Source organism: Taudactylus pleione, unplaced genomic scaffold (assembly GCF_031769625.1).
Source record: "Taudactylus pleione unplaced genomic scaffold, aTauple2 ptg000041l, whole genome shotgun sequence".
NCBI lineage: Eukaryota > Metazoa > Chordata > Amphibia > Anura > Myobatrachidae > Taudactylus > Taudactylus pleione.
In genome coordinates, this window is record NW_028284443.1 from 8,532,584 (window position 1) to 8,554,182 (window position 21,599).

Genomic DNA, 21,599 nt, shown 5'->3' on the forward strand with positions numbered 1-21,599 from the left:
TATTCCTGATATAGGATATTACTTATATTCTATGATAGTTTTACTTGTTTTGTATTTATCTCTATCTCACACTACTCACCCCATTCTAGAGCTGTAAGTAGACATTGCAGTGCTGAGGGTGGGAAAAGTAATAGGTGTCTCTCTATCCTTATTAGAGTGTGTAGCCCTTTACAAGAGCTAGACCATCCTCCGACCCCACAATGGACCACAACTATTTTCATCATAGGGCTAGACCACCTTTCAATCCCCCACCCCCACCAGACCTCCTATACTTTTACCATCTTATAAAGGTTATTATATTATTGGGGCTGCACTGGTAAGACTAGTCTGTACACCTTTCAATCATAGGTGTCTATGTACTAAGCCATGGAGAGGAGTAAATTTGATGGGCGGTGGGCATGGCCAGACAGTCCGAGGTTGGAGCGTGGTGGGCCGGCCGGTGTCTGACTGACTGGTCAGAGTTACCTACTGTAGCCAGAGTTTGGGAGAGGGGACGCCAAGCGGCGGTGAATGAGGAGACGTGGGCGGCTATTGGTTGAAAAGATGTTGCCAGCGGTGATAGGCTGCTGCACCCAGCATAGCCCCACACAGCGCGTCCTGCAGGACCCGCTGAGTTTTTAAAATTGGGTCCGCAACTCCCTATAGCAGGTAAAAACGCGCTATAACGCGTATTTTGCGAACCCTGGACTATGCCTAGCATTTACTGTCCTCTCTATAGGGGACTTAACTGGAAATGTCTGGGCTCCAGACCAAAATTGTAATGGGTTACTTTAAGCACCATCATAAAATACTACCCATCACAATGACAGCAACATTTACAGTCTGTATCATATAAGTACTATTTGCATTAGTAGCATTCTGGTACTTTAGTCAGAATTATATCTACAGTCACTATCAGCATTATTTTCAAAACACTCTACTGCCTGTTAGGTATGGAGTAGGCAATAGCTTGCTGTAGCTCCTGCCATTAATCCTGCATTTCTCCTGTTTCCCTAGTGGTACAAGCTTGAAATTTTCGCCAAAGGAGCCTTACCCCCGCCTGCCCCACCGGTGGTAATTTGACCGTGATCGGTGCCCAGGTGGGGTACTTACCGGCTTCGTTGTTGTGGGCGGCCTCCTGCTGTGCTGGTTGTCCAGGCGGTGGTTGTCTCCTCCCCATTTCCCTTCTGCTGACCCTTTCAGCTGGCAGACTTGACCACTGTAGTGCCATTGTAGGCTGCACAGATCTCTGGATTAACTGTGGTTACTACTGGAAGACCCTCTGTGGATGTCCTGTCTTATAAGACTGAAGACCCCATTTATTAATAATCGCTTTTGCAATGCGATCAGGACATGATAGTACCGCCCATGATTGTATTGTAAAATACGATCATAGCGGCCGGATGTAACATCCGGTACATGCAGGGACACGGGCTCTGAAAGGAGCCCGTCCCTGCGATGTCTCCGGAGAGCTGCTGGCCGGTGCCAGGGACTGCACATGCACAGCTGCCATAGCCGAGGAGGGTTCCGGTGGATCCCTCCACCACCTAATTATACGTGGTGTAGCCCATAGGCTACAGCGGCTAACGCTATCTTCAGATGCTGTTAGCTGCGGGGCCAATATCTAGAATGCAGCGCAATATGGATATTGGTGAATTTGGCAGCATCACATACCCCATAGAAACCTATGGGAGGGGCGGCTGCCAGCGGTAATGGAGGGAACACAGCAGGTATCGGAGATACTTGCTGCGGTCCCTACTTAATACATCCGGGTGTTTTTGGGAATTATACCTCAAATATACTTTGATAAATGGGCCCCTGAATGCCTTTTTAGTTTCACTTTCCCTGCCGTATTATATCCTGGCTCTCTACATACTCCTGCTGGCATCCTGTGGCTGAGTAGACTGTGACATCTGCATATAAATACACACTGTACCTGCAGCAATATATCCTGGAATTTTATATTCTCCTGCTGGAACCCTGTGGCTTATTAGCCTGTGATTTGTGCATATAAGCACTCACTTTGCCTGCACTAGCATACTTTGGCAGTATACAAACTCCTGCTGGAACTGTGTGACTAGTTAGCTTGTGACTTGTGCATATAACTACTCATTATATATCCTAGTACTCACTACCACAGGGCTGGAATTTTCGGGCAGTGTCTTACAGATGTCATAGGGAAATCTTCAGGTTACTCAGGACGGCCGGTGTTTTCACACAGCTGAAGCCAGTGAAGCTGCTTAGAAGGCCGATATGCCCCCGTATTCTGGGATGCTACCGGACATCGCCCCCAAACGCCTACAGCCTGTCAAAGAGGCTGCGGCTTCCAGAAACTACGATCGCATGTGCAGATCCTCAAATATCAGAGTTGTACGCAAACCATTGGGTATGTGTACAACTCTGAATCAGGCCCATTAATACAGCCTTGCCTCTGTATGAGTTATTTACATAACATTTTCTAAACATGAAGACCACTAAATGCTCATGTGAACCTTGGATCATCTTCAAAAATGTACTGGATCCCTTGTCCATGGTGAATATCCCAATCAACAATCAGAATTCTGTAACAAAAGTGTAAATTAGATAAGAAATTATGTGTAAAGATCAGTACATTCAACATTTCTTCTACAACATTTAAGAAAAACAAAACTATAATAATATGCGAAGCAAAGGAAGGGAACACTACTTGTACATCAGGCTTTCTGCAAACTAAACACAATGATATAATTGGGGGTGTCCCAATGGGGACATTACGTTCCGTATTAAGGGCCTAATTCAGACCCGCTCGCAAGCGGGTCGAAGGTGCCCTAGTGCGCATGTGCATGACGGAGGGAGCTCCGTCGTATGCATGCGCGAGACCCGCATAGCGACAGCCAAGCTGTCGCTATGGGTCTCGCACCAAAGGGGGCGTGCTGTCGATGGTGAGGACAGCACACCCCCTTTGGTGGGCGTGCCGGGGGCGTTGCTGCCCAGACGGAAGCGTTCCCATGGGAACGCCTGCCGTCTGGGGCCGGCCCCACTGACATCACTAGTGATGTCAGTGTGAGTGCTTTTGGCTCTGATAGAGCCAAAAGCACTCCTGGCCTTGCGGCAGCGAGACCCTACCGCAGGGTCTTGTCGCAAGCCCGATGGTCGCGATGGTCTTGACCATCACAACCATCTTTTTGGCCGCTCGCATAATCTGTGGGTGGTCACCCACAGCTAAGCGAGCGGCCAGGAGGCTGCTCCATTTTTAGGTAGGAGGGCCCCGATTCAGAGCGAGCGCTCTGGTCAGAGCATCCGGCTCTGAATCAGGCCCTAAATACACATGCCAGGTTAAAAAAGTGAAGTCACTTTCAAAGAGAGGCTCTAATAATATAGCATATTAAAATTTATTTTAATAAACAATGTAGATGATATATTGAAGTCCTTGGAATGCTTCAGATGGAGCCTGTCTGCTGATCTGCAGATACAAAGTCTCCATGAAGGACTCTCTCCAAAGGCAGACAGAACCTCATTCCCGGACAGCAAAAATGAGTCATTGGCAGCCACATTTAACCAAGGCAGGAGATGATGTTAGAAAGAACTGAACTGTACAGCTACTTCTAAACTGGCAAGTGCATTTAAGATGAAACTGAAAATGTTGTCACCATTAGTGCTCTACCCACCTTATGTCTCCTGCAAATAACCCATAAACTGAAGAGATTTGTATAAACATTTGATTTAAGTCAATATTCACAGAAGGGGTTCATTAACCCAGTGATTTTCCAAGCTATACTCTCATTTATTACAAAGCACTGATTACCTTTTCCTTTTTGCAAGTCTTTATTTCTAATAATATGAGTGACAATAAAGAGGGACCTGTGCACATATGTCTCACCTTTGAACATTGTACTTGTTTTTGGCATATTTTGCAGCTATTGCAACATTATTGAAGACACAGAAACCATTGCTCTGGCTGCGCTGACTGTGATGTCCTGGAGGTCTGCAATATATATAAATTGATATTGTCAAATACTACAGTACAAGTGACTAAGGAGGGATAAAACAGCACAATCAAGAGCTTAAACATTTCACGGGATAACAAAGTGTATTCTCTATCATGCCAACTAACTATAAGGAAATGGGAACACTGTAATTCATGTGAAGTTCTCAGTACCTCTGACCATCCACCTACCCGCCTGGTTCCCCCCTCCCTCATAGGGTCCTCTTCCCTCGTTCTCTACTCCTAGCAGTAGTGTGCATCTGTTACCCTGACATTCTTCCCTCCTCTGTTCATGTCTCTCTCCCCACTAAGGGGTCTTTGTACTAAGCCTTGGAGAAACATAAAGAGGACAGAGATAAAGCACCAACCAATCATAACCTAACTGTCACTTTACAGATGGTGTTTGAAAAATGAGTTAGGAGCTGTTTGCTTGGTACTTTATCTCTCTCCAAGGCTTAGTACATAGATCCCTTAGTGGGTACAGGCTCATTTATTGCGGTTTGCTCCATACTCCCCCTTGTGTGATCCATCATTGCATGCTTTTCAAGCCTTAGTAAGTCTCTCTATCCTACTCTCTCACCCCACCATTGTTAATTTATTTTTATTATGGCTATCGTTCGTATTTTTGCAATATGTATGTAATTATATTTCATTGTCCGGTGCTACGGACATCTTGTGGCATGCTATGCTATAAATAAAAATGTATATTAATAATACTAATAAAGTTAATTTTCTTGTCAGATACTCAAAAAAAAAAAACACTTGGCTTGTAAGGCTGGGTACACAATATATACGATGTGTACCCAACTTACGAAACAAAGTAATGTAACGACACATCGCGCCAGCCGAACACACTGCACAATCTGGTATATGGTGGCGCAATGTATTGCTCAATGCTGCATGTTACAGCTCGGCGTCATTCACTGCATTGTCCCATCTGCTGTGAAGCACAGCAGATAGGACGATGTGATAAACGACCCTCATGCACATGTGATCGGGCATGCACACTATACGATATGTAAGATATATTGTTCTGATCCGTCTCAGAACGATATACCGTACAATATATCTTAAAGTGTGTAACCAGCTTTAGAGCCAAGCATTTAATACTGTTCAAGATCAGCTAGTGTTTCTCTAATGCAAAAAAAAAAGAGAATTTCCAAAATTAACTGACCTACTTAATGAAACTAGAACAGTATTTTCACACATTATATACTTAAACGTTGACAGATCCGTACTGATCAGATGGCAATGTGAGAGCTTCAGATAGAATGCAATGCCACCACATATCCTACAATTACAGACACTTGTGGATACTAACTATGCTATGCATCCACAGAAGGGGTTACAGCTATGCATTATGCTAGATTTTAAATATAAAAAGGCATAGCTTACCATTAAATATGTACAATTTTGTCAGCTTTTTAGAGCAAACGTTGTTTAGAATAAGCTCATATTTGTATGCACAATTGAACAACGCACTGTAGCATGAAGAAATGTGGTTACTAAAAGAACAATTCAATTACGTTTCTCTGCATAGTGATTCTGCTGTGCTCTTCAGTAACTTATAGCTAAACTATTATGTCAATGATGGTATGAACAAACGTATAAGCAGTTTATTGGTGAAGTGTAGTCAGTTCAAAATATCTTTCGGTGCTATTTATTGACAATTTCCTAGTCTACAACTAAATCACTGACATACCTAAAATATTGAATATATAATACATTTTGGTAGCTATCTTTTCAAAATATCCTGCTTTCTGATGTGCTAGGATGTTCTGTGATCAAAGCATGATTGTCATTAGCTCCATGATGCAACTATGACCTTATTTAAGAAATAACTCAACACTCAAGAAGTGTCTTAGAGATGTCAATGTGTAAAACGTATTTAATGGCAGAATTATTTGGTAATATATATACATTCACTTCTCTGAAGGCCAAGCCCTTAATATGCTTAACAATTTGTAATATTTATAGCCTTTCATTACCTTACAAGAGCCATCCCATTGCGTACATCTCCTGACATCACAGCATCAACAAGCTGCAAAGTGCCACCAAGGGCCAGCTTAGCACAACGGTAAGAGTTCTACAGGAATATACAAATTTGAAAAACAAAACGTAACCACCACGATTACAACACATAAATTGCATGGACACCAATTGTATGTGCCCAGCCAATCATTCCTATGTAATCTTTCTATACAACCTTACAGAGAGTGGACAACATAATGGAAAACACTGTATAGCTTTGTTGTAAAGTAATCTCGATCGTTGGTATATTCTGAAGCCAGACCATGCAGAAGATAATATACTGCACAGCTGCCATACATCTATATAACAATGTAAGCTGGTCACCGTGTTGGATAAATACAGGCTCTCCCCTCCTCCTACTGCACCAAAGCCAAGATCAGCTATGGCGGCAGAGGAGCACAATAAATAGGATGATGTGGTGACTTGACGTCCTATTTACTGATTGTCATACTGTTCATATCCGTAAGCTCCAATACAACAATAATCTGCGACAGAAATGTATGAAAGCAAATGTCTGCCCAAATAATGCTTATCTGACAGCAGAACAATTTCTTACTGTACCAATTATTAACTTACAGATGTGACCTTATACACTATTGCTGCAATCATGCCAAACACCTTCTCGGCGTGCCAGGTTCTGTGCGACTCGGCTTGTGCCAAGCATCTTTTTGGCCCGAAAATGCATACAAGATGCAATTGGATGCAACAAACTGCTTCACAAGACTGCACTGATTAATTAGCTATGCAACACTTGTATATCTGCACATCTGTATCTGTATATGAAGTGCTATGGTGCAGCGCCCGTGGCCTTTTCTAACGCCAAGTTCTGTTGTGCTTCATTTGTGATTATGTACATGTTTAAAACTAATTCCTGTGCGGTTAAAGTAGCAGCCCAGCATCTCTAGTACACTGTGGGCCTGAATCAGATGCTGCGCTACACCTCTTGGGAGTGGCTCAGTGGTGACGGACGTCTCGTGCTGTATGGTGTATTGAGGCTATGTGTATGAGGACACATCTGAAGTTCAGATTTTCAGCTTGTGCATAAAAGCGATTGTGTGATAATGTCCACCGATGCTAGTATAGAAATGTTGCACGTCAAATTGATGCTTACATTTATTATATTTATGCAAAATATATGCATATTTTGATTGAAAAAGATGCTCAGTGTGGGAACTGGTGTGTGCCGACAGGGGCTTATTTAGTGTTCACTCTAGCTCCGGCGGCAGGCAGGGCGCCAGAGTTAGAGAGGGCACTTCCGTGCGTGCGGCGGAAGCGCACACGCTCCCGAAAAGGGGGCGTGACCATTGAAAAGGGGGCAGGGAGCCGCGCCCCGCTAAAACAGCCTAGCGGGAACGCTACTTATTGGTGTGACTTAAGCCACAGTGTATGAGAAGACATCTGTATATTATAATTATGATACATTATTCAATAGGATTACAAGTTAGATTGCACAATAAAATCATATCGTGTGTAACAACCTGGAATATTCATATTGTGTATACATAAATTGCACTATGTGTCACACCTGATGAAAGAAGGCAGCAATATACTTCTGTGACGTTCTCTTCAATTCTTCTATATCCATGGTCTCAGTACTCTTCACTACCTCAAGGTATTCAGCACTGATAATAGATGGGGAAGATGCAGGTTAGATATGTCTAATAAGTTACCTGGTGTATGTAGTGATAATTCCACCACACTGTTTGTGCCTAATTACATCCAACCACTCAGCACCAGTACCAAAACAACTGGGATGGATGGAGTTTTTGTGTCTCATAATAGTGAAGCAAATGAAATTGCAAAGAACAAACCTGTGAACTAATGTTATCTCTTTCTCTGTAGCCTCTCTGACAGGTAGCTGGATACATCTCCTCGCAAGATCATAATGCTGCAGCCTCTTGTGAGAGCAAGACAGCCTCTCTGGGACCTCATTAGAACACTCCAAGCTGGCAGAAAGAAAAATCACCAGCAAGTTTTTCCCACGGTCATATTATAGATAGATAGATAGATAGATAGATACGATAGAGAGCAGACTTGGAGCTAAGGTACCTTTTACACTAACTTAGTGAATACAAAATAGTGAAATAAAAAACAATACAAACATTCCCTATTTTAGTAGGTGGCAGCTGGGTACCAAAAAAAGTGCAATGGTGAGTCACACTAGTGAGTGACATAAAGTGAAGACTCCCAGCGCCTATTCACTATACTAACACCTGCAAATGTATGTTACACTGCTATTTACACAAAAACACAGGTTTTCAGAACATATGCTCATTGTTAAAAAATTTTTTACTTTTCTTCTCGGTTGGTGCATATTTTACATTTATGTGGACCCATGAGCCATTTTTTTATTTATGTTTGCACTCTTGCACTTTATGTATTTTCAATAGTAGGCGCTAGGAATCTTCACTTACTATATATACTGACTGTATATATAAAGTCAGGTGCATAAATATTGGGACATTGACAGAATTTTCATATTTTGGTCTCTATTCACCACCACAATGGCTTTGAAATGAAACAAACAAGATGTGCTTTAATTGCAGACTTTCAGATTTAATTTGAGGGTAATTACATCCAAATCAGGTGAACAGTGTAGGAATTACAACGGTTTCTATATGTGCCTCACACTTTTTAAGGGGCCAAAAGTAATGGGACTATCAACTCAAAAGCTATTTCATGGACAGGTCTGGGCTATTCCCTCGTTGTTTCATTATCAATTAAGCAGGTAAAAGGTCTGGAGTTGATTCTAGGTGTGACATTTGCATTTGGAATCAGTTGCTGTCGACTCTCAATATGAAATCCAAAGAGCTGTCACTATCAGTGAAGCAAGCCATCATTAGGCTGAAAAATCAAAACAAACCCATCAGAGAGATAGCAAAAACATTAGGTGTGGCCAAATCAACTGTTTGGAACATTCTTAAAAAGAAAGAACGCACCGGAGAGCTCAGTAACACCAAAAGACCCGGAAGACCACGGAAAACAACTGTGGTGGATGACAGAAGAATTATTTCCCTGGTGAAGAAAAACCCCTTCACAACAGTTGGCAAATCAAGAACACTCTCCAGGAGATAGGTGTATATGTGTCAAAGTCAACAATCAAGAGAATACTTCACAAGAGTGAATATAGAGGGTTCACCACAAGATGTAAACCATTGGTGAGCCTCAAAACAGGAAGACCAGATTAGAGTTTGCCAAGCAACATCTAAAAAAGCCATTACAGTTCTGGAACAACATCCTATGGACAGATGAGACAAAGATCAACTTGTACCAGAGTGATGGGAAGAGAAGAGTATGGAGAAGGAAAGGAACTGCTCATGATCCAAAACATACCACCTCATCAGGGAAGCATGGTGGTGGTAGTGTCATGGCCTGGGCATGTATGGCTGCCAATGGAACTGGTTCCCTTGTATTTATTGATGATGTGACTGCTGACAAAAACAGTAGAATGAATTCTGAAGTGTTTTGGGCAATATTATATGCTCATACTCAGTCAAATGCTTCAGAACTCATTGGACGGCGCTTCACAGTGCAGATGGACAATGACCCGAAGCATACTGCAAAAGCAACCAAAGAGTTTTTTAAGGCTAAAAAGTGGAATGTTATGCAATGGCCAAGTCAATCCCATGACCTGAATCTGATTGAGCATGCATTTCACTTGATGAAGACAAAACTGAAGGGAAAATTCCCCAAGAACAAGCATGAACTGAAGACATTTGCAGTAGAGGCCTGGCAGAGCATCACCAGGGATGAAACCCAACATCTGGTGATGTCTATGCATTCCAGACTTCAGGCTGTAATTGCCTGCAAGGGATTTGCAACAAAGTATTAAAAAGTGAAAGTTAGATTTAGGATTGTTTAGTTTGTCCCATTACTTTTGGCCCCTTAAAAAGTGGGAGGCACATATAGAAACCATTGTAATTCCTACACCGTTCACCTGATTTGGATGTAATTACCCTCAAATTAAATATGAAAGTCTGCAGTTAAAGCACATCTTGTTTGTTTCATTTCAAAGCCATTGTGGTGAATAGAAGCCAAAATATGAAAATTCTGTCAATGTCCCAATATTTATGCACCTGACTGTATATATATATATATATATATATATATATACATACAGTGCATCCAGAAAGTATTCACAACGCTTCACTTTTTCCACATTTTGTTATGTTACAGCCTCATTAAAAAATGGAATAAATAAATTTATGGCCGCAAAATTCTACAAACAATACCCCATAATGACAGCGTGTAAAAAGTTTTTTTGCTATTTTTGCAAATTTAATGAAAAAAGCAACAACTTAGAAATCACATGTACATAAGTATTCACAACCTTTGCTCAATACTTTGTTGATGCACCTTTGGCAGCAATTTCAGCCTCAAGTCTTTTTGAATATGATACCACAAGCTTGGCACACCTATCTTTGGGCAGTTTCGCCCACTCCTCTTTGCAGCACGTCTCAAGCTCCATCAGTTTGGGTGGGAAGCGTCGGTGCACAGCCATTTTCAGATCTCTCCAGAGATGTTCAATTGGATTCAAGTCTGGGCTCTGGCTGGGCCACTCAAGGACATTCACAGAGTTGTCCTTAAGCCACTCCTTTGATAACTTGGCAGTGTGCTTAGGGTCGTTGTCCTGCTGAAAGATGAACCGTCGCCCCAGTCTGAAGTCAAGAGCGCTCTGGAGCAGGTTTTCATCCAGGATGTCTCTGTACATTGCTGCATTCATATTTCACTCTATCCTGCCTAGTCCCCCAGTTCCTGCCACTGAAAAACATCCCCACGGCATGATGCTGCCACCACCATGCTTCACTGTAGGGATGGCATTGGCCTGGTGATGAGCAGTGCCTGGTTTCCTCTAAACATAACGCCTGGCATTCGCGCCAAAGAGTTCAATCTTTGTCTCTCATGGTCTGAGAGTCCTTCAGGTGCATTTTGGCAAACTCCAGACGGGCTGCCATGTGCATTTTTTTTGCTTCTGTCAGGCCACTCTACCATACAGGCCTGATTGGTGGATTGCTGTAGAGATGGTTGTCCTTCTGGAAGGTTCTCCTCTCTCCACAGAACAATGCTGTAGCTCTGACAGAGTGACCATCGGGTTGTTGGTCACCTTCCTGACTAGGGCCCTTCTCCCCCGATCGCTCAGTTTAGATGGCCAGCCAACTCTAGGAAGAGTCCTGGTGGTTCCAAACTTCTTCCATTTACGGATGATGGAGGCCACTGTGCTCATTGGGACCTTCAAAGCAGCAGATATTTTTCTCTACCCTTCCACAGATTTGTGCCTCGAGACAATCCTGTCTCGGAGGTCTACAGACAATTCCTTGGACTTCATGCTTGGTTTGTGCTCTGACATGCACTGTCAAGTGTGGAACCTTATATAGACAGGTGTATGCCTTTCAAAATCATGTCCAATCAACTGAATTTACCACAGGTGGACTCCAATTAAGCTGTATTAACATCTCAAGGATGATCAGTGGAAACAGGATGCACCTGAGCTCAATTTTGAGTTTCATGGCAAAGGCCGTGAATACTTATGTACATGTGATTTCTTAGTGTTTTGGTTTTTTTAATTGAATTTGCAAAAATCTCCAAAAAAACTTTTTACACGTTGTCATTATGGGGAATTGTGTGTAGAACTTTGAAGACATAAATGAATTTATTTCATTTTGTAATAAGGCTGTAACATAACAATATGTGGAAAAAGTGAAGCGCTGTGATTACTTTCCGGATGCACTGTATATATGTTTCCATACACACACACAGCGGGTAAAATAAGTATTGAACACATCAACATTTCTCTCAGTAAATACATTTTTAATGGGCTATTGTAATGAAATTTATACCAAATGTGAGCAAAAACCCATGAATCAAACCATAGATGTCCATAAATTGAGTTATGTGAATTAATGTGAAATGACACAGGGAAAAAGTATTACTGAAATTTATTTAATACTACGTACAAAAGCCTTTGTTGGTAATGACAGCTTCAAGACACTTCCTGTGTGGAGAAACTAGTCGCATGCATTGCTCTGATGTGATTTTGGCCCATTCTTCCACACTAACAGTCTTCAAATCTTGAAGCATCCGTGGGCCTCTTCTATGAACTCTGGGCCTGATTCAGAGCCGCTCGTAAGCGGCTGCTCGTTCGCTCAGAGCGATGTTTGCCCAACTGCGCATGCGTACGGATCGTTATACGCATGCGCGAACCAGTCAGTGTGGTCGAAATTCATGTGCTCGCAAAATAGCGAATACCTGATCATTTGAGTGACAGAAAGAGGCGTATGTGGGTGGTAAGGGGGGAAGGTACAAATCCTTCTGTAACCAATGCCATCAGTATGTTTTGCAACAATAAGGTTACGAAGGTCTCTTGAGAGCTCTTTGCTTTTACCCATCATTAGATTTTTCTTGTGTGACACCTTGGTAATGAGACAACTTTTTATAGGCCATCAGTTGGGACTGAACCAGTTTATATTAATTTGCACTGACAAGGGGCAGGATTGCTTTCTAATTACTGATAGATTTCAGCTGGTGTCTTGGCTTTCCATGCCTTTTTGCACCTCCTGATATTCATGTGCTCAATACTTTATCCCTGTGTCAATTCACATACAGTGCCTTGCAAAAGTATTCACCCCCTTTGCATTTTTCATGTTTTGTTGCCTCACAACCTGGAATTAAAATGGATTGTTTGAAGGAGTGCATCATTTCATTCACAGAACATGCCTACAACTGTGAAGTTGTGGGTTTTTTTATATTGTGAATCAAACAACATTTAGGACAACATAACAGAAAACTTCAACGTGCATAACTATTCACCCCCCTAAAGTCAGTACTTTGTCGAGCCACCTTTTGCGGCAATTAGAGCTGTAAGTCGCTTTGGATAAGTCTCTATGAGCTTGCCACATCTTGCCCCTGGGATTTTTGCCCATTCCTCAAGGCAAAACTGCTCCAGCTCCTTCATGTTGGATGATTTCCGCTTGTGAACAGCAATCTTCAAGTCTGACTACAGATTCTCAAGTGGATTGAGATCTGGGCTTTGACTAGGCCATTCCAACACATTTAAATGTTTCCCCTTAAACCACTCAAGTGTTGCTTTAGCAGTATGCTTCGGGTCATTGTCCTGCTGGAAGGTGAACATCCGTCCCAGTCTCAAATCACAGGCAAACTGAAATAGGTTTTGCTCAAGAATATCCCTGTATTTAGCACCATCCATCTTTCCCTCGACTCAAATCAGTTTCCCAGTCCCTGCTGCTGAAAAACATCCCCACAGCATGATGCTGCCACCACCATGTTTCACTGTGGGGATGGTGTTCTTGGGGTGATGGGATGTGTTGGGTTTGCGCCAGACATAGCGTTTTCCTTGGTGGCCGAAAAGTTCAATTTTAGTCTCATCTGACCAGAGCACCTTCCTCCATACATTTGGGGAGTCGCCCACATGCCGATCACTGCAAGCCGGGTAGTGATATCTGACAAGCCGTGCGGTCACATGACAAGTAATATCATTGTAGGACCCAGCTAGGTGCTGTTGGTCACCATGGAGACGAAAGCCGGATATAGAGCACTGGGGGGAAGCTGGGATTGATTTTTCAATTAGCATGTTATATTGAATAGAATGCAATAAGGTTTTAAACAGATAAGCGCTTTTCTAGCAGAACTATTTTGACATAAAGTTATATTACTTGAGATAAATAGAACTTTATATAAAGGAGCGTATTCCTTATTGATTTATACTCCAATGAAATATGAGAGGAAGTGATGTCACAGCCTTGGGGGGTTAAAAGGCATGATCATTGAAGTGAATTCATTGTGGCAGTGGGACAGAGAGGCAGAAGGACCTAAAAAGTAAGTAGTGGAGTGATTTACTAAAGGAATGTTCCAGTTATTTTCTTGGTTGGAAATGTTAAGTATTTGGTTTGTAATAGATATTATATACAGTCTCCTTGTGTTGTTAAATTCAGGATGGAATATCACAGGTGATGTTATATTACTATGGCATTGAATTGTGTATATATGCACAGTATATTAATTATGCAAATTATGGAGGTCATAGTATTGAATTATGTATATCAATTATGTAAATTGTGGAGTTCATAGTAATGAAATAATTACTGTGTAAGTTGTAAAGCATTGTTAAAATTAATTGGGTTATTACAAAAATTATGTTAATTATTGAAATAATAAATTTAACAGAGAGCGGAAGTATTGGGAATAATAATGCAGGAAATATTGAGTATAAGACATGTCATTGAGAACTTAGGGCCTGATTCAGAGCCGGACGCTCTGACCAGAGCGCTCGCTCTGAATCAGGGCCCTCCTCCATTAAAATGGAGCGTCCTCCTGGACGCTCGTATAGCTGTGGGTGACCACCCACAGCATATACGAGCGTCCAAAGAGATGGTCGCGATGGTCTTGACCATCGCGACCATCGGACTTGCGAGGGAAACCCTGCAGTAGGGTTTCCCAGCCACAAGCCCTGGAGTGATTTTGGCTCTATCAGAGCCAAAATCACTCCCACTGACATCACGAGTGATGTCAGTGGGGCCGGCTTCAGACGGTAGGCGTTCCCATGGGAACGCCTCCGTCTGGCAGGCACGCCCACCAAAAGGGGCGTGCTGTCAGTCACCATCGACAGCACGCCCCCTTTGGTGCGAGACCCGGAGCGACAGCTTGGCTGTCGCAGTCCGGGTCTCGCGCATGCACAGTGGGGAACTGCCTTGCTGAATTTGCATACGCCTCTAGCGAGCGAACGCATCTAGCGAGCCGGTCTGAATCAGGTCCTCAGTTCCTGTGTTTCAGTACAAATCTATGTTCACACTCCCCGTGTGTCTCAAGTAGCATCTTTGTGTACTCATTACCCGGACCTCAGTACAAGTTTATATCTGCACCTCCGGTGCATCTCCAGTGCATCTTTGTGTACTAATTACCCGGATCTCAGTACAAGTTTATATCTGCACCTCCGGTGCGTCTCAAGTGTATTCCTGAGTACTCACTCCTGTGTACTTGCACAAGTCTGTGTCAAGAGCCCCAGTATGTCTCAAGCACACCTCTGTGTACTTTCTTCCCGAATCACATTACAAGTTCATAACTGCACCTCCGGTGCGTCTCAAGTGTATTCCTGAGTACTCACACCTGTGTATTTGTACAAGTCCATGTCAAGAGCTCCAGTACCTTCTCAAGCACTACTTTCTACCCGGATCACAGTACAAGTTCATATCTGCACCTCCAGTACGTCTCAAGTGTATTACCGTGTACTCACTCCCGTGTACCTTTACCAGTTTGTGTCAAGAGCTCCAGTGTGTCCCAAGTGCAACTCTGAGGTTATTCCCTGTGTTTCTATGTGCAAGCCTTTCTCTGGATCATCCTCTCCCTATGTTTCTAGTGTTTCTGTATTTCAGTTAATCCATTCCCAGTCTCTCTGTGTTATTTCTAGTGTTAGTGATTTTCCATTATATTTGTTACGGTCTTCTGTCAATCCCAGGTAGCTGTTCAGAGGGCGGCGACCTGCTCACTTGGTGCAGCGAAAACCAAATCCCAATTGGAGAGGTCACTGGAGAAAACCACCAAGTGAGTTAGACTCCGCGCCTCTGGGCAGGTGTAGCCAAACCTGAGTTTGGCCGCAATTAGAAGACTCAGTCACTGTCATCCCCGTCATTTACTTTATGGCTATTCTAACCCCCCAATTCTTGACCTCGTCAGAGGTATTCCTAGTGCCCGGTCATGACAGAAGGGCAGCAAAGAAGCCACTTCTCTCCAGGAAAAACATCAGGGACAGTTTGATTTTCTTCAAAAGGTACAGGGATTGGACTGCTGAGGACAGGGGTTAAGTTATTTTCTCTGATGAATCTCCTTTCAGATCGTTTGGGGCATGTGGAAAAACGCTTGTCCGGAGAAGGAAAGGCACTACCATCAGTCCTGTGTCATGCCAACAGTAAAGCACCCTGAGACCAATCATGTGTGGGGTTGCTTCTCAGCCAAGGGAGTGGGATCACTCACAATGTTGCCTAAGAACACAGCCATGAATAAAGAATTGTACCAAAACATCCTCCAAGAACAACTTCTCCCAACCATCCAAGAAAAGTTTGGTGGTGAACAATGCCTTTTCCAGCATGATGGAGCACTTTGCCATAAGGCAAAAGTGATAACTAAGTGGCTCGGGGAACAAAACATTGCCATTTTGGGTCCATGGCAAGGAAACTCCCCAGACTTTAATCCCATTGAGAACTTGTGGTCAATCCTCAAGCGGCGGGTGGACAAACAAAAAAAACACAAATTCTGACAAACTCCAAGCATTGATTAGGCAAGAATGGGCGGCCATCAGTCAGTATGTGGCCCAGAAGTTGATTGACAGCATGCCAGGATGAAGTGCAGAGATCTTGAAAAACAAGGATCAACACTGCAAATATTGACTCTTTGCATAAACTTAATGTAATTGTTAATAAAAACCTTTGACACTTCTGAAATGCTTGTAATGTTACTTCAGTATAACATAGTAACATCTGACAAAAAAGGTCTAAAAATACTGCAGCAGAAAACCAATACTGGTGTCATTCTCAAAACTTTTGGCCATGGCTGTATATATGTATAGTGTTCCTTATTCCTGCCTGGGGTGCCGCTCTCCGCTCTAGTGCTTCTAGCACACTCAGCTGATACCACAAACTGCTAAGGTACATATGTAGTGTGTTTTATTTCTGTGGAGGCCAATGTAGTGTGTTTTATTTCTGTAGAGACCAAAGTAGTGTGTTTTATTATTGTGGAGGCCAATGTAGTGTGTTTTATTCCTCTGGAGGCCAATATATGTGTATTTTTTTGGGAGCTAAAATGTATGTTTTTTCATTGGTCACGCACACCGCATCGCTGTATAGTGTGCCTTGGCAATTTTTAAATCTTATGTAGTGTGCCTTGAGGTGAAAAAGATTGAAAATCACTGGTCTAGATAGACTTCAGATAGATAGGTAGATTGACAGGGACAAAAGACCGACATGGATGAAAATACACAGGTACAAAAAAAAGGTAGACAGTGTCAAACGGTCGACACACACACAAAAAGACACAAAAATGCTTGACACATTGTTTTTCTTTTGTTTTCTAACCCTAATCTTCACCCTAACCCTCCCTTTGGTACCTGACCCTAACCATCAGTGTATGTGCATAACTCTAACCATCCCTCCTAGTGCCTAATCTTAACCCTCCGGTAAGTGCCTAAACCTAACCTTCGGGGTAAGTGCCTAACCTTACCATCCCTCCTAGAGCCTAAACCTAACCCTCCAGTAAGTGCCTAGCCCCAACCATAAAAGAAAAGTTTTGTGCCGACCTTTTGTACTCGTCTACTTTCATCCATGACGACCTTTTGTGTGTCAACCTTTTATCTCTGTCGACCTATTGACTGTCTACCATGTGGTGTCTATGTTCACACTGTCAACCTTTTTATTGTAGATCTATTGACTGGAACCCATATGCCAGTCTATATGGTAGTATTAAAAATATGGCTCATTTATTTGAACCTTAAGATGCTGGGGAATTTATGTAACATGAAAATAACTATTTTGTCATTATTTTACTTACTCTTCCCAGAGCAGCTTATAGCTCATCATCTCCTCATCATAAACTAGTGCTGTCCCGGACACCATTGCTGGAAATACACCAAAGATGGTTATCTAGAAATGTAACGGGGTGATCAATGACACACATGTGCTATACATGTTTATAGTCTATACAAATTTTATTAGTCTTTCGGAATTATCCAGAGGCTATGTCAGTTACATCATGTTATGTTACTATGGGGGACATTTATCATTGATCGCTTTTGCAATGTGATCAGAGCATGCCAGTAACGCCCCTGATCGCATTGCAAAAATCGATCTCTTCAGCTGGATGTATCATCCGGGACATGCAGGGAAACGGGCTCCGAAAGGAGACCATCCCTGCGATGTCTCCGGAGAGCGGCCGGCCACTACAGGGGGTGGTGCGCATGCGCAGTCCCGTGGACTGCACATGCATATACGCCATAGCCGGGGAGGGTTCCGGCGGATCCCACCACCGGCTAATAGTGCGCGGTGTAGCCTATAGGATACAGCGGCTAATGCCACCTTCAGATGGCGTTAGCTGCCGGGGCCATTATCTGGAATGCATTGCATTCCGGATATTGGTAAATTTGGCAGCATCGCTTCCCCCATATAAACCTATGGGGAACGCGGCTGCCAGTGGTAATGGAGGGAACACAGTAGGTATCGGAGATACCTGCTGTGGTCCCTCCTTTATACATACAGGGGATACTTAGTATTTGAGGTAAACCCAAGGTTGCCGACATTTGGCTCCCTCCATCCAGGAGGGAGCTGTTGGTCAACCACACAGGGGCGTGTCGTTGTGAAAAGGGGGTATGGCCTGTAGCATAATGCATCATTGGGGGCAGGGCATAGGTTGTGACAGCGCGATTGTGTCATCGTGGCCCCACCCCCTCTTCACAATGCCAATATTAATTGCATTGTGAGGCAGGGGGCGGGTGCTGCGATGACGCAATTCAGCGCAAATCGCGTCACGGGCCCCCCCGCTGCCGGGATTTATACAGCCGGCTTGCTGGGGCCGGGAGGCTTGCCTGCCTTTCCAGGGGGCCGGGAGCAGCACCTGATTTTTGGGAAGCTCCCGGCCGAATCGGGAAGGTAGGCAAGTATGGGTAAACCCACGAAAACGGGTGTTTTCAGGGATTTTACTTCAAATACATTTTGATAAATGTGCCCCTATTACATATATGGGGCCTATTTATCAAGGCAGTTTTTAATAAAATCATGCTTTTTGCATAATTTTATGTATCCTGACTATGTAACATCACAGATATCTCCTGCAAAAGGTTAACTACTGAGCAGACTCTAGTCCCCAGTAATGTCAATGAGGACTGCAGTCTGACCTGAATGTACCAAAGTTTGGTCCAGTTAGTTTACGCGATCAGATGACGTAAACCGCTTTATGCGCCTATAGAGGCATATTTGGAGGAGAGGTCTTAAGATCCCACTCCTGCAGCCTCTGCGCACATTTAGCATATAGCAGGGAAAATCATGTAAAAAAATCATTACCGCAACAATGTCAAAAACAATAAAAAATATAGACCACTCGCGATTTTTACCATATAGAGACAGTAATGGGCAAGTTAGCCCAAAGTAAACCACTGGTGGTAAGGTAATAAATCATGTATAATATTTATATTGTAAGTATTACTAGTATTTAGTATTCTGTACTTCTATTTATTGCAATGCTCTGTGAATTATCCAGCGCGGAATTGATGCAATAAGTTATTCCTTTAGCAATGCATTCAGTGCAAGCCGGGCTGCACGGACATAACAGAGCGGTGCAGTCTGTGCTGCCAGCCGCTACAGAGAGCACAATACACAATAAACTGCGTAGATCACTGCAACGTTATCTATATGGGACGAATCTGCTGGAAGTAGGGCGTTAATAATTAGCATAACTGCAGTGCTATCTAGGCAGAAAGCGGAGTTAGCAGTCTACTTCCTTACTGTGTACACCGTCCGAATCCGGTTCTAGCCCTTGTAGTGTTGTCTCGTTGTTAACTCGTTTTAAGGGTAAACACGAGACTACCGTATGTCTGTAAACATGTGTCCAAAGTTCTGGTATGTCGGAGTATGAAATCGTGGCCATTTTCTCGAAGACCAAGGTTAGTTTTTCACTAAGAAAATGGCTTCTATTAGCACATTTACAAAATTAGATTACATACTGACTGAAATTGTTCCAGTATCTTTTAAATATATTTAAATATATTTAGATTAAGAAAAACTTACACATTGCTGTCAACTTTCTTTGACTGTATGTTGAGAATGCTTAATTTGGTTGTACATGTGCACAGTCATTGTTATTTATAAATAAGTTATTAAAAAGTGTGTGTGTGTATGTGCTGCGTGTGTGTGTGTAGGGGGAGGAGTTGTGTGTTTTTACAGGAATAATAGCTCTGGGGAGATTTATCAAACCTTTTTAAAAGGAGAAGCGGCGGTGTTGCCTATACAATCAACCAGATCTTAGCCATACCTCCCAGCTGTCCCGTGAGAGGTAGGGGGAACACTCTGGCACCACTACTCTGCATAGCACAGCAGTGGTGAATGAATGCAGGGTACTGCCGGAATGCTCTGCTCGCCCGCAGTGTGTAAAAAAAAGGGGCTTGACACATGGTAACATCCCCAAACCATGATCCACTAAGTGGCGTGGGCATGAGGCCACCTGATTTAATGTATAATGTTGAGTGATATGTTTTAGCGATAATTTATCGAGTAAATTCTAGAACATAATTACCGACTTTTAATTTCTCTTCTCTGGGAGATGCCCGGAGAGGAGACACAGCTGGACACTTTGGGGGATGGGGACAGGTTCCTATGTTATTAGGCCTCGTCGCCATAATGGCAAACTGCAGCGAATCATAGGACCGCAATGAGGGAGCGGGACTAAGTGGCGCGTCGTCTCATTATTTTGCCATGTCCCCTCCATACGGAGCCGCGAATTCTGCCAATTATGCCACAATTTCCGGCAATTATCTCCCCATCCTGCTCACTTCACTAGGAAATGGACGGGATGTGGGGGATTCAGATACTCTTCCGGGAACGCGAGGGGCTACCCAGGGCCGTCTCTTCCATTGGGCTTTTAGGGCAGTTGCAAAAGGGCCCGAAGCTTCAAGGGCCCTCCAGCCCAGTCGTCATCGCCCGCCCCCCCCCATGACGAGCGACCCCTTCCGTGATGAGCTACACACTCCCCCGGTACACATGGTATGCAGCCGAGTAGGGCGCCACATAGTGGAGGGCGCCGCCGCCCTGGCTGCGACCATGCAGGCCGCGGCAATCTGTGTCTCTGTGACACAGCTGCACCACGTGTGTAGTGTAGTGCTGACCGGACGGAATTCGGTCAGCACTACACTATGACAAACACACAGCCGCCGGTGCCGGCAGCAGTGTGTTTTCTCATTGACTGCTGCGCTCACTGCCGGAGCCGGGCTCCATCTTCCGGCTCCCGCAGTGGGTAATGGGAGAGACATCATGACATCTCTCCCATAATTCAGAGTGGGCCAGCCCGGGAGGACGGATGGAGGAGCGGGTGGCGGCGGTGGGAGCAGGAGCGAGGATTCAGGTAAGTGTTTCTTTTTTTTTTTTTTTTTTATTATGTGTGTGTCTACTGGGGGAGGCACTACAAGGGAGGGGGACTACTACGGGGGACCCTACAAGGGGAGGACTACTACTAGGGGCACTACAAGGGGGGACAACTACTAGGGGCACTACTGGGGGCACTGCATAGGGGGGGACCTCCACTGGGGGCACTACAAGGGGGGGGACTACTACTAGGGGCACTACAAGGGGGTACTACTACTAGGGGCACTACAAAGGGAGGGGACTACTACTAGGGGCACTGCATGGGGTGGACTACCACTGGGGGCACTGCATCGGGGGACCACTATTGGGGGCTCTATATAAAGGGCAATACTGGGGGTACTGCATAGGGGGGACTACAACTGGGGTCACTATTTAAAGGGCACTGCATAAGGGGTACCACAATGGGGGGACTACTACTGGGGGCAGTATATAAGGGGCACTGCATAGGGGGTACCATTACTGGGGGCACTGCATAGGGGAGACTACTACTGGGG

General features: G+C 43.9%; 1 protein-coding gene across 2 annotated transcripts in view; it reads right to left on the bottom strand.

The window, feature by feature from the left end:
- The window catches only part of HDAC10 (histone deacetylase 10), a 55,930-nt gene extending 36,401 nt beyond the window's left edge, over positions 1 to 19,529 (bottom strand). Inside the window, exons 1-7 of one of the 2 annotated variants that reach the window (XM_088457626.1) lie at positions 19,474 to 19,529; positions 17,528 to 17,594; positions 7,786 to 7,920; positions 7,500 to 7,596; positions 5,932 to 6,029; positions 3,839 to 3,943; positions 2,472 to 2,540 (exon numbers count right to left, since the gene is read on the bottom strand). In XM_088457626.1, coding sequence (XP_088313752.1) covers positions 2,472 to 2,540; positions 3,839 to 3,943; positions 5,932 to 6,029; positions 7,500 to 7,596; positions 7,786 to 7,920; positions 17,528 to 17,592 — 569 coding nt within the window. In that variant the 5' untranslated portion in view covers positions 17,593 to 17,594; positions 19,474 to 19,529. Of the gene's footprint in view, positions 1 to 2,471; positions 2,541 to 3,838; positions 3,944 to 5,931; positions 6,030 to 7,499; positions 7,597 to 7,785; positions 7,921 to 17,527; positions 17,620 to 19,473 lie in introns of both variants that reach the window. The other variant, XM_088457625.1, reaches the window with a different exon arrangement.
- Between the last annotated feature and the right edge of the window lie 2,070 nt (positions 19,530 to 21,599).